Source organism: Arachis hypogaea, chromosome 20 (genome assembly GCF_003086295.3).
Source record: "Arachis hypogaea cultivar Tifrunner chromosome 20, arahy.Tifrunner.gnm2.J5K5, whole genome shotgun sequence".
NCBI lineage: Eukaryota > Viridiplantae > Streptophyta > Magnoliopsida > Fabales > Fabaceae > Arachis > Arachis hypogaea.
In genome coordinates this window covers 127,204,423-127,219,083 of record NC_092055.1, presented here as the reverse complement: position 1 = coordinate 127,219,083, position 14,661 = coordinate 127,204,423, and the positions used below count along the sequence as shown (strand labels likewise).

Genomic DNA, 14,661 nt, shown 5'->3' with positions numbered 1-14,661 from the left:
TTTCATCCAAGTTTGCTTAACGTAACACATAAAAATCATTATTTTCCAGATACATTCTGATCTAAGCTATAGCCTTTACTAAGTAGCAATGGTACAACTCTGGAGAGACAATATAAAAAAATCCAATATCTGAAAGCTATGATCAACACTGTGTTTAAGAGTTAATGCTACTAAGTTTTGGTACAAGATCCCCCCCCCCCCCCCCCCTTTTTTTTTTCCAAATAATGAATGATACAATGCGGTGATATAATGAAAATAAAATCCCCGCAAACAAATAATAAAGCATATAAGCCATTCAATCCTCCTTCTCCTCATCATTATCATAATGATAATCAAAGTAACAACGATTCAGTCCAGGCCTAAAACCTCAATCAAAAATCCTCTCCCCTGTTGAGAACAGCAAAAATATCAAGGAACTAAACACGCACAACAAACCAGGAATGAAGAAGACAGCCTTCCAGCTCTCAGGACTTGACAGATCAGCATCTGCAACCTTCGCAGCCTCGAGAAGCTTGCCAGTCAAGTCAACTCCAACAATGCCAGCCAGCGTGCCAGCAGTGTTGGAAACTCCCATCACAATGCCAGCATACCTTGGTGCAATATCCATATGGTTCACAGCAAACCCCGCCCTCCCCAACGCCAAGAACCCAAGCGCCACGGAGGAACAGAACACAGCACCACCAGAAGTTCTAAAACTCGGAATCACAGCCAATGCGAGCGACGCCACCACAAACCCCATAGTATTCAAGAATTTCCTTGTCCTGGTAACTGACATAATCCTCCTAGTAATCAGATAATCCGCGACAACGCCTCCGATATTGGAGAACAAGAACATGTTCAAATAAGGCATCATCTTTGATGAACCCATATCATGGAGGCTAAGCTGAAGCCCTAATTCGAAGTAAGTAGGAAGCCAATTCATCAACACATACAAAGCATAATGAAATGTGAAATTGTTAACAACAATAGCCCAAACAGGCAAATTCGTCATGATTTTCACCCAAGGGATCGTAACGGTCTTCGGCGCAGGTTTTCGCGCGTCAATTTTCTTGTTCGTCGGAAGCAGCTGTTCGCCGGCACCGGAAGCGGTGGCTTTAGGATCGGACGAGTATTTAAACCAAAGCAAAGACCAAACCGCGCCGAGAGCAGCTTCGGCAACGAAAACAGATTGCGGACCCTTGAATTTAACGAGGCTCGGGAGGAGTAGCATACCTAAAGCTGCACCAAGGTACATGCCTGAGGTAGTTAGAGAAACGGATCTGGATCTCTCATGAGGTGGGACCCACTGCGCAAGAACGGTGTGGATTGAAGGGAATATAAACCCTTGCGCGACGCCGACGAGTAACCGTGCGACGACGAGAACGGTTACGCGGTTTGGATCTAAGGGGACGAGGAAGCAGGTGAGGGACCAGAGGAGGAAGGATAGGAGGAGGACGCGGCGGCCGCCGATCTTCTGTGCGGCGTAGCCGCCGGGGACCTGGGAGCAGGCATAGCCGTAGTAAAAGGTGGAGAGGATGGAGCCTTTGGAGGATTGTGTGACGGCGGCGGCGTCGGCGGCGACGGTGTAGGCGATGGAGAAGCCAACGCGCTCGATGTAGCAGACGGAGGTGCAGATGAATGTGAGGAAGACGATGAGGTAGCGGACGGGGATGAAGAGGAAGGGCTTTTTGGTCATTTTCGTTGGCGGTAGTGGTGGTGGTGATGGTGGTGCTTGGTGAAACGACGTCGTCGTTTGAGCATAATATTGTGCATTGACTGAGGGAGCTGAGTAAAGAAGAGAAGCTGAAGTGAGGTTGGTTGTTAGTGGTGCTGGTGACGGTTAAGGAGTGATGGGGAAGGTAAAACGGCAGCACATGACTGCCGTTTTGGGGTGGGTAGTAGTGAGTACTGACAAAGACGGGAAATGAATAAAGAAGTTGAAATCTAAATCTCACAGAATATGTGACCAGCCTGGCAACTGCCTATAATTCGGGTTAGTTTTATTTCTCTTTAATGGGAGTGATTGAACGGTTCGCAAGATAAACTTTTTTTCAAAGTTAGGAAAATATTAATTTATTTCCTTTTGAATTTGCGTTATAATATTCTTGATAATTTTATCTTTTTTATTTATCATATTTTGTTTTTTAAATGCACTGGGTTCAGGATGAACATGGCAATTCGGATCATGCCAATTAGGGGTGTTCATGGGCCGGGTCACACCAGGTTTGGCCTGACCCAGATCCGGCCCGAAATATAGACCGGGCCTAATTTCATGACCATAACCCGACCCTAGACCCGATGAAACCTATGCATCTTCGGGCCGGGTGAAAATCGGGTAAAAATCGGGTGAAAACCGGGTCTTCAACATGTAAAAATCACCTAATGTCCAATCATTATTTCACAAGTCACATAGTAAAATTCACTTAAAAAATTATAACAAGAACCAACCATTTTCTAAAATTAAAACATAACCACAATCAATACTAATATTGTCTAATAACACCAAATATTTAAATCAATACAAATAACACAATATTATGAATTAGTTTAAAGTCTTATGCATTTTAAACATAAAACATTAACTTATAGTCTTATAATGACTAATAACACAAAATATTAAGGTTTACAATACTTAAATTTCACATAAGAATAGTCATCATCCATCACTAATAACACAAAATATTAATTGTGTATGATGACCGGGCCACCGGGCCGAATTCGGGTGACCCGAGCTATGACCCGGACCCGACCCGAAATAATGACCGGGTCTATTTTTTAGACCCTTACCCGACCCTAAACCCGATGAAATCACACTAAATTAACCCCTAAAAAGTTCGGGACCGGGCCGGGTCTTCGGGTCGGGCCGGGCCATGAACACCCCTAATGCCAACCCCCCCTCTCCCTCTTTCCCTCTTTCTCTTCCCCCCCTCCCCCCTTATTTATTTATCATATTTTGTTTTTTAAATGCACTGGGTTCAGGATGAACATGGCAATTCGGATCATGCCAAACCCCCCCCCCTTCCCCCTCCCTTTCCCTTTTCCTTTCTCCCTCTTCTCCCCCTCTTATAGGTAGCTCATCATAGTCATTAGTATGCCGTGTTGAATATTCATCACAAGCCAAAGCAAATGCAACTTTGACTTTGGATGAAAAAATGATAGAAGTTTTTGAGGAAATTTTTTATTGTTAAATATTTTATAAAATAGATAACGTAAATGATAAATAAATAATATAAAATAAATTTAATTTTAATGTATTATCTATGTAAGACCATTTTTTATACAAAACGTAATTGAGGATAAGATGGAAAATTAAAGAAATAGACTCCTCTATCTCAATTTGATTTTCTGATGCAACAACTAAGGGAATCACTCTACCTTAACCAAAATTTTTAAAGAAATTCAAAGAAATTTTCATTCATCAAAATTAAGAAAAAAAGTGGCTACAAGATTTTAGAAGATTTTTATACCTCTTAAGTTTAGAATCCTAACTCATAAGTTTACTAGAATAAAAAAAATAGGCCAAATCATAACTGGGTTTAAAACAAACAAAACAACAAAATAAGATAAATATAAAATAAATTTTAAGAAAATGATGTTTTGTTGTAAAACAACTAAATAAATAAGGAAGATGTAAATATAAAATAAAATATGTAAATAGAAAACTCTAGCATTAATATAATTAGCTCAATAATAATTTATATATATACATTAATATTATATGTTATAATATGTATATATATGTAAAGATAGAAAGAAGTATTAAAAGTAAAGAGAGAGAGAATTGCATTTGTTTTATTACTGTAAAGAGAGAGAGAGAGAGAAATGGAAATATTTGTAATTGTGTGCTTGTATTTCTCTTAGACGCAAAGGTCCCTATTTATACATATATTGGGAGCTTAATTTCAACATGCATTTAATGTCATTCCTTCTTTGAAAATGTGAGTTTTACATGGGAATGGGCATCCACGTTGCTCGTTCTTATCACAACACTCCCTCTTGGATGCCCATTTAGGATTATTGCCTCATTAAAACCTTACTAAAGAAAAACCCTGTAGGAAAAATCTTAGTGAAGGAAAAAGAGTACAATATCCTTTGTGATGGGGACTGCCTCATTAAAAACCTTGTCAAGAAAAACCCAATGGGAAAAAACCTGACCAAGGAAAAAAGAGTGCAGTCTCTCCTTCTTGCCGACATCAGTTAATGTCTCGAAATCGGCGCATCCCAATCTCATGTACCAATCTTTCAAATGAGGATTTTGGGAGTGACTTTGTAAATAAATTTGCCAGATTGTCACTTGATCGAATCTGTTGGACGTCAATAGTCCCCTGATTTTGAAGATCATGAGTGAAAAAGAATTTGGGAGAAATATGCTTTGTTCTATCGCCTTTGATGTATCTGCCTTTAAGTTGAGCAATGCATGCTGTATTATCTTCAAACAGGACAGTTGGAGCTATCTTATGATCAATCAGTCCACATGATGACAGAATATATTGGATCAAACTCTTCAACCAAAAACACTCGCGACTTGCTTCATGAATTGCTAGTATTTCGGCATGATTAGAGGATGTTGCAGCAATCGTCTGTTTCGTGGACCTCCATGATATAACTGTTCCACCATATGTGAACAAGTATCCTGTTTGAGATCTCCCTTTATGTGAATCAGACAAGTATCCGGCATCTGCATAGCCAACTAGTTGTGACTTGGATCCATAGGGATAAAACAATCCCATATCAACCGTTCCATGAAGATATCGAAGGATTTGCTTGATTCCACTCCAATGTCTTCTGGTTGGAGAGGAACTATATCTTGCTAGTAAATTCACAGCAAATGATATATCAGGTCGTGTATTATTAGCAAGATACATTAGCGCTCCAATGGCATTAAGATATGGTACTTCAGGACCAAGGATATCTTCATTTCCTTCTTTAGGACGGAATTGATCCTTCTCCACATCCAAAGATCTTACGATCATTGGGGTACTCAAGGGACGTGACTTATCCATATAAAATCTTTTCAAGATCTTTTCTGTGTATGTTATTTGATGAATAAATATCCCACTTTTTATATGCTCGATCTGCAGGCCGAGACAAAACTTAGTCTTTCCAAGATCTTTCATCTCAAACTCTTCTTTTAGAGTTTTTATAATTGTTGGAATCTCTTCAGGAGTCCCAATGATATTTAAATCATCAACGTACATAGCAATTATAATGAACCCAGATGTAGTTTTCTTTATGAAAACACATGGGCATATATCATCATTCTTGAATCCGTTTTTTGCCAGATACTCAGTAAGACGATTATACCACATTCGTCCAGATTGCTTTAGACCATATAAAGATCTTTGCAATTTGACTGAGTATAACCCTTGCGAATATTCATTGGATGGTTTAGATATCTTTAGTCCTTCAAGGACTTTCATATAGATATCCCGATCTAATGAGCCGTATAAATAGGCTGTTACCACATCTATTAAATGCATATGCAGTTTATGATATGCAGATAAACTGACCAAATAACACAATGTTATCGCATCCACTACAGGGGAATACGTTTCTTCATAATCTATACCAGGCCTTTGTGAGAAATCTTGTGCCACAAGTCGGGCTTTATAGCGCACAACTTCATTTTTCTCATTTCATTTTCTCACAAATACCCATTTGTATCCAACAGGTTTTACATCTGCAGGTGTACGGACTACAGGTCCAAAGACTTCACGTTTTGCAAGTGAGTCTAACTCAGCCTTCATGACTTCTTTCCATTTTGGACAATCATTCCTTAGTCGACATTCTTCGACTGACCTTGGCTCAAGATCCTTACTTTCATGCATGATATTTAATGCCACGTTAAATGCAAATATTTTATTGACAATTGTCTTATTTCGGTCCCATTTCTCTCCTGTAAAGACATAATTTATCGAGATCTCATCATTTTCACAATTTTCAGGTACCTGAACGTCTTCTGGCGTTAAAACTATATTAGAATTTTGGACAACTACAGGTGTCTCTACAATGTCTTTTTCAACAGGAATAGTATTTACCTCTTTTCTCTTTCGAGGATTTTTATCTTTGGAACCGACAGGCCTGCCACGCTTCTGGCGTGTATTTGCTTCAGTGGCTATTTGTCCTACTGGGACATCAATTCGAATTGGGACATTTTCCGCCCTGCCACGCTTCTGGCGTGAATTTTCTTCAGCGGCTACTTGTCCTACTGGGATATCAATTTGAATTGGGGCATTTTTCGCTGGTATATAAGATTTGGTTATCCACTTTGTATCGGAAAATGCATCAGGCAATTCATTTGCTATTCTTTGCAAATGTATAATCTTTTGAACTTCTAGTTCACATTGCCCTGATCGAGGATCTAAATGCATCAATGATGATGCATTCCAATTAAGTTCCTTTTCAGGAAGCTTATTCTCTCCCCTAATGTTGGAAATTTTGATTCATCAAAATGACAATCCGCAAACCGGGCTTTAAACACATCTCCCGTTTGTATCTCAAGATACCTCACTATAGAGGGAGAATCATATCCAACATATATCCCCAATTTTCTTTGGGGTCCCATTTTGGTGCGATTAGGTGGTGCAATGGGAACATATATCGCACACTCAAATATTCTTAAATGGGAAACATTTGGTTGCTGACCAAAAGCTAATTGCATAGGAGAGAACTGATGGTAACTCGTTGGCCTCAAACGAATAAGTGCTGCGGCATGTAAAACTGCATGCCCCCAAACCGAGGTTGGGAGATTTGTTCTCATAAGCAAGGGTCTAGCAATTAATTGGAGGCACTTAATAAGTGATTCTGCTAACCCATTTTGTGTGTGAACATAAGCTACTGGATGGTCAACACTTATTCCATTAGCCATACAATAAGCATCAAAAGCTTGGGAAGTAAATTCACCAGCATTATCAAGGCGAATTGATTTGATTGGATTTTCTGGAAATTGTGCTTTTAATCGAATAATTTGAGCCAGTAATCTCGCAAACGCCAGGTTGCGAGAAGATAATAAGCACACATGTGACCATCTCGAAGATGCGTCTATCAGGACCATAAAATATCTAAAAGATCCACATGGTGGATGAATAGGTCCACATATATCACCTTGAATCCTTTCTAGAAATTCAGGGGACTCAAATCCAATCTTTACTGGTGATGGCTTTAAAATTAACTTCCCTTGAGAACATGCAGCACAACAAAATTCACTAGATTTAAGAATCTTCTGGTTCTTTAGTGAATGTCCATGAGAGTTTTCAATAATTCTCCTCATCATGGTTGTTCCCGAATGACCCAATCTATCATGCCAAGTTATGAATTCATTTGGGCTAGTAAACTTCTGGTTTACAATGGCATGTGATTCAATTGCACTAATCTTGGTATAATACAATCCAGATGAAAGTGAGGGTAACTTTTCTAGTATAACCTTTTTATTTAAATCATGAGTTGTGATACATAAATACTCATGATTTTCCTCATTCATAGTCTCAATATGATATCCATTTCGGCGAATATCTTTAAAGCTCAACAAGTTTCTTCGAGACTTGGTAGATAATAGTGCATTATTTATTATAAATTTTGTTCCTCCAGGAAACAAAATTATAGCTCTTCCGGAGCCTTCTATCACATTGCCCGAGCCAATAATAGTATTAACATATTCATCTTTTGGCACAAGATGGGTAAAATATATATTACTTTTAAGAATAGTGTGTGAACTCGCACTATCCGCAAGGCAAATATCTTCAGAATATGTCCTTGCCATTTTTCTTCAAAAAAATAAAAACAAATGATAATAAAATAAGTAGAAGTACATGCACAGTAAAATTAATCACATAAATACTTAACAAACACATACATATATCAAACTATTCCATCATTGATCAAATAGCCAATATTTCCTTCAGGATCCTCAAAGAAATTAGATACATCATAATGAATGGTGGAATTTTCATAATTTGAAACAAAATTTGTTTCCTTTCCTTTGTCATCCTTTTTCAAGGATACTTGATAAAGATCAACTAGGTGCCTTGGTGTACGACAGGTACGTGACCAATGGCCATTTCCACCACAACGGAAGCATTTAGCCTCAATTGATTTACTTTGCCCATTGTTTCTTTCTTTATCCCACTTCTGGTGAGGTCTTTTCTTGTGAGCATAATTTCTTTTCCTTCTATATTTTTCCTTGTTATCAAAATCTTGCTATTTACCTCTTCTGGGGTTATAATTTGTCGCATTTGCTTCAGGAAATGGGGCGGCGCCATCTGGGCGCGCTTCATGATTTCTTAAGAGCAACTCATTGTTGCGTTCAGCAACAAGAAAGCAAGAAATTAGCTCAAAATATTTTTTAAATTATTTTTCTCGATTGCTACTACAGGAGCACATTCGAGGCATGGAAGGTCGATAAAGTTTTCTCTAACATATCGGGCTTGAAGAGGTATCACCGTCTTTTGATGATTGTACCTTTCTTCAAGGTCTTTCCACAATTTGCAGGATCTTTTAATGTGGGATATTCATTTTTCAATCATACGTCAACATGACGACGAAGAAAAATCATGGCTTTGGCTTTATCCTTCTGGGATGCATTATTTTTTAGCCTTAATGGTATCTTCAAGATCCATTGAATCAAGATGGATTTCAGCATCTTATATTCATGATAAATAATTGTTTCCAGATATATCAAGAGCATGAAATTCAAGATGAGAGAGTTTCGACATAATGAAAATTTGTTACCTGAGTCTTCCTAAAAATTTGATCAGAGTCTCGTGCTGATAACGTGTTGTAAAACAACTAAATAAATAAGGAAGATGTAAATATAAAATAAAATATGTAAATAGAAGACTCTAGCATTAATATAATTAGCTCAATAATAATTTATATATATACATTAATATTATATGTTGTAATATGTATATATATGTAAAGATAGAAAGAAGTATTAAAAGTAAAGAGAGAGAGAATTGCATTTGTTTTATTACTGTAAAGAGAGAGAGAGAGAGAAATGGAAATATTTGTAATTGTGTGCTTGTATTTCTCTCAGACGCAAAGGCCTCTATTTATACATATATTGGGAGCTTAATTTCAACATGCATTTAATGTCATTCCTTCTTTGAAAATGTGAGTTTTACATGGGAATGGGCATCCACGTTGCTCGTTCTTATCACAACAGTTTTCTTAATTCATCTTGACTAATGAGAGTCTTCAATGCATCTTGTAAATAGTAAAACGTTTGACTTTTGATAATCATTAATCATTGTCTTACCCAATTCTTGATGCATCTCATAAACAAATGATTTAGCCATGTTTGCAAAATTTTCTTTTATTTTCTTAGTTGTTGCTCTTGTAATTGGACCAATTGGCATATATCGTTCTCAATTTGTCCCATAGGGCTCGTATCATTCCCTTCCTCCTGAAAAGGATTCATCCTTGAATCTGCATCAAATCAAAAGGAGATAGGTTAGAGACATTAAAAGTAGCTGATACATTATACTTACCTGGAAAGTCAATCTTGTAAGCATTGTTATTGATCCTTTCGAGCACCTAAAATGAACCATCACCCCTAGGGTCTAACTTGGATTTTCTTTGAGTAGAAAACCTCTCCTTTCTCAAATGAACCCATACCTAGTCACCTAGTTAAAAGACAAGTTATCTTCGACCTTTATTCACTCGTTGAGCTGTCAACTTATTTTTCTTTTCAAGCAACTCACGTGTTTTTGAGTGCATTGCTTTAACCTTTTTAGCTTTACCTTTTACATCCAAGCTAACAAGATCACTCAAAAGCAAAGGTAATAAGTCCAAAAAAGTTAAAGGATTAAAACCATAGACAAGTTCAAAAGGAGAAAAACCAGTAAAAGAATGAATGGTTCTATTATAAACAAACTCAATAAAAGGTAAACAATCTTCCCAAGTTTTCAAATTTTTACCAACAACAACATATAATAAGGTCCCTAATGTTCTATTTACTACTTCAATTTGACCACCAGTCTGAGGACGACAAGTAGTAGAGTATAATAATTTTGTGGCATGCAATAAAATGAGCCATTTTACTAAATCTGTCTACCACAACAAAAATACTATTTCTACCTTTTTTAGCTCGAGGCAAACCAAGAACAAAATCCATAAAAATATCAATTCATGAATGCATAGGCACAGGTAAAGGGGGTATACAAACCATGTGGTAAAGACTTAGATTTAGCCTGTTTATATGCAATACACTTAGCACAAAATTTTTCAACATCTCTACGCATGTGTGGCCAATAAAAATGTTCAGATAACACATTCAATGTCTTATGTACACCAAAATGACCCATCAAACCTCCATCATGTGATTCCAGAACAAGTAAGTCCCTCATAGAACAAGCAGGCACATAAAGTCTATTACCACGAAATAGAAAACCTTCATGTCTATAAAATTTGTTAAATGTACTATGTTCACAAGAGACATAAATAGCAAAAAAATCAGAATCAGTTGCATACAACTTCTTTAAAAACTCAAATCCTAATAACTTAGAAGTAAGTGTAGTAATCAAAGCATACCTCCGAGATAAAGCATCAACAACGACATTCTCTTTACCTTGTTTAAAGGCAATCACATATGGAAATGTTTCAATGAATTCCACCCATTTAGCATGTCTTTTTATCAATCTTACCTTATCCTTTTAAGTGCTTCAAAGATTCATGATCCGTGTGAATCACAAACTCCTTAGGTAAGGGGTAGTGTTGCCAAACCTCCAAAGCCCGAACGAAAACATATAATTTTTTGTCATATGTTGAATATTTACGCTGAGCTAAATTCAACTTTTCACTGAAGAAGGCAATGACTCGTTTTTCCTGCATCAAAACAGCACATATACTAATTCCAGAAGCATCACATTTAATCTCAAAGGTTTTATCAAAGTTAGGTAAAACAAGAATAGCAGCAGAACACAAACAATCTTTTAGGGTATGAAATGCAATTTCTTATTTTTTTTCCCATTTAAATCCAACATCTTTTTTGATAACCTCTGTGAGAGGCGCAACAATGGTAGAAATTTTTTTTACGAATCTCCTATAACACCCAACTAACCGATGAAAACTTCTTACCTCAGAAGCATTCTGAGGCGTGGGCCATTCACGAATAGCCTTTACCTTTTCCTCATCAACCCAATTCCGCTCGCACTCACAACAAAACTAAGAAATATAACTCGATCAATACAAAAAGTGCACTTTTGAAGATTGGCATATAATTTTTCTTTTCGAAACACTTCCAAAACAGCTGAAACATGTGACAAGTGGTCATCCAAACAAGTGTTATAAATGAGAATATCATTGAAATAAACAACAACAAATTTACCAAAAAATTCTCACAAAACATGATTCATTAGATGCATAAAAGTACTAGGTGCATTAGTTAGCCCAAAAGGTATTACTAACCACTCATATAACCCATCTTTTGTTTTAAATGCAGTCTTTCATTCATCTCCTAGTTTCATTCTAAATTGATGATACCCACTTTTCAAATCGATTTTAGTGAATATACATGCACCATATAACTCATCAAGCATGTCATCTAACCTAGGGATAGGATAACGATACTTTACTGAATCTTATTGGCTGCACGACAATCCACATGCATCCGCCAAGTATCATCCTTCTTTGGAACCAACAAAACTGGTACAGCACATGGACTCATACTCTCCCTGATGTGACATTTGGCTAATAACTCCTCCACTTGCCTTTGAAGCTCCTTTGTCTCTTCAGGGTTACTCTGATAGGCTGGTCTATTAGGAATGCTAGCACTAGGAATAAAATCAATTTGGTGCTCAATCCCTCGTAAAGGAGGCAAACCACGTGGCACGTTAGTAGAAAAAACATCTGCAGATTCCTGCAACAAAGAGACAAAGCTATTTGGCAAATTTGGATTACGGTCAGAGTCAGAGAATAAAGTATCCCTAAATCGAACCATAAACAAAGCTTTCTTGCCTATTAAAGCACGCTTTAAATCTCTCTCTTTGGCAAAGAAACACAAGTTACTCTCAACTCTCTTAATTTTCTCTGTATTTGAACTATTCTCATGACATGTACTATTTTCTTTCTTTTCACTCATCTTTGGGCCTTTTGCTATATTCTTTTCTCTCATAGCCTTTTTTCTCTTAGATTTTTCTGTGATCTCACATCCCATTTTTCCCTTGGTATCCTGTTGAAGTTTCAACTGGTCAAGGTAAACCTCCTTAGGTGATAAAAGAGTAAGAGTGATCTTACGACCATTAAAATCAAAGGAGAACCGATTCATGTGACCATCATGAAATGCTCGACGGTCGAACTGTCAAGGTCTTCCCAATAATAAATGACAAGCTTGCATTGGCACTACATCACACAATGCCTCATCAACATACTTTTCAACAGAGAATGCAATTGTCACCTGCTTGTCAACCTAGATCTCTCCACTGTCATTCAACCACTGCAATGTATATGGTTTAGGATGTCAAACACATGTCAAACCCAATTTTTCCACTATAAGTGTACTAGCCACATTAGTTCAACTCCCGCCATCAATAATCAGACTACACACCTTTTCACCCACCAAGCATCTAGTGTGAAAAAGATTTTGGTGTTGCTCTAAACTATCTTCTTTCACTTGTAAATTCAAAGTACATCTGACAACAAGAGATTCACCATGGACTGCATACTCAATATCACCATCAGAACAATTCTCCAAAGGTGGCATACTATTATGATTAGAATCATCACCATGATCAGAATCAGAGACAATATCATCTCCTCTATAACCATCAATCTTCTGTTTGGGCAATCACTAGCATCATGACCTATACCATGACATTTGAAGCATTTAATATCTTGATGCCTAGAAGTAGCAGAAGAAGAGTTAGAATTACCTTTCTTCTTTGTTGCATCAAACAAGGCATTAGGTTCAGCACCCCTAGTCTTTGTTATGTCAGCACTATGAGACTCCCACTTTGGATTAGCATGAGACAATCCTCTTGGTGCTCTTATTTGTTGTTGTCTCTCCACCTTCATTGCCATACTGACTAAATCCTCCATCTTCACATAATGATGTAACTCCACGACATCAACAATCTCTCTATTCAAACCACCTACAAATTGTGCCATAGTAACCTCAGTGTACTCTTCTATGTTGGCAGTGATAATAAGTATCTCCATTTCCTTATGGTAGTCTTCAATGGACTTGGAGCCTTGAGTCAGCCGATGTAATTTCTGATGTACTTTCCTGTAGTAGTACGAAGGCACAAATCTTTTCTTCATGAGGCGCTTCATGAGATCCCAAGACTTTATAGGGTGATCATCATTCCGCTATCTTGTCTTAACTAGTTCATCCCACCAAAACAAGGCATAGTCAGAGAATGCAACTACTACCAAACGAACATTCTTTGCCTCAGAGTAATTATAACAAGCAAAAATTCTTTCTACCTTACGTTCCCACTCCAAATAAACTTTAGGAACATTTCTCCCTTTTAATAGTGGTATTTGCATCTTGATGGCATTGATATTGCTATCTTGACTTTTATGTCGAGGTGTTATAACCCCATCAGAGTCATCATCAGAAGGTACATGATTCTGACGCCAATTCTAGAAAGGTCCTTGTTTAGTCTTCTTGGACAGTGTCTGTGTCACCTCTTGCCTCCATGTTTCCAACTCAGTCAAGCAATTAGTTAAGTGTTGAATGGCCTTTTGCATCAACTCCATGTCAACTAAAGTATCTTCGGAATGAGCTGTCATAACAATAAACCTGTAACAAAAATATTATAGAAAGGACCTTACAATCACTTTTTTACATGTTTCACTCAAGGATGGACACTCGTATTTATTCTCAAAATTGGCTTTTACTCTCTATTGAACTTACCATTCTTACCTTTTACCACTCTTGAATCTCTTTGACTGTTGTACTTTATAAATCAAATAAAAATAAAAGATAGAGAAAAACCGACACAACAATAAGAGGAAAGGATGAAAAGAAAAAAAAATGAAAAAAAAGGGACAAAAATACAGAAGACAAAAAGATAAAAATAATAAAAAAATAAAAATAATAAGAAGAAGAAGAATAATAATAACTTATTTAATAATTTTTTTGAGATTTTTTTTGGATAAGAACACAACGCCTTTTTTGTGTGTTTTTTTTTTTTACTTTGCTTAAGTGTTACTTTGTAGACTTCAAAGTGCGTACTCTTCCTTTTTTTTTTTTGATACTCAAGATATGTTGGCAAAAGAAAAAAGTACTAATAATAAGAAAAAAGATAATAAACTAATAAGAAAATGAATGACAAGGGAAGGACGAAAAGAATAATGATGAACATAGAAGTAGCAAGGATAGGAAATAATATTAGGAAAAGGAATTAAAAAAAAAAGAATAAAAAAAATAATAATAAATAAAAAGAGATGAAAAGCCAATCAACAAAAAAAAGAACAAGACGTAAGGATAAATTTGTTATGCGTGGCTGGAATTTTTTTTTTAATCAAAGACACAAAATGGAGGCATAGAAAACAAACCAAGGAGACGTTTTTGGTTTTTTTTTTATTTATTTATTTAGAACACAAGAAGGGTAAATGTAGACTAATGAAAATTAATCTAATACTTGAAATCTGATACCAAATGATACGGAACGTAACTTAGGATAAGATGGAAAATCAAAGAAAGGGACTCCTCTACCTCAATTTGATTTTCTGATGCAA

General features: G+C 36.7%; 1 protein-coding gene and 1 pseudogene across 1 annotated transcript; both read right to left on the bottom strand.

Annotated features, from left to right (window-relative positions):
* On the bottom strand, positions 1-2,061 carry LOC112782317 (probable anion transporter 5). Its single transcript, XM_025824662.3, has one exon. It carries the CDS (start codon positions 1,673-1,675, stop codon positions 368-370), a length of 1,308 nt encoding a protein of 435 aa, XP_025680447.1. The 5' UTR covers positions 1,676-2,061; the 3' UTR covers positions 1-367.
* A 7,231-nt stretch (positions 2,062-9,292) lies between these two features.
* Positions 9,293-13,248, bottom strand: LOC140183219 (uncharacterized; annotated as a pseudogene).
* Between the last annotated feature and the right edge of the window lie 1,413 nt (positions 13,249-14,661).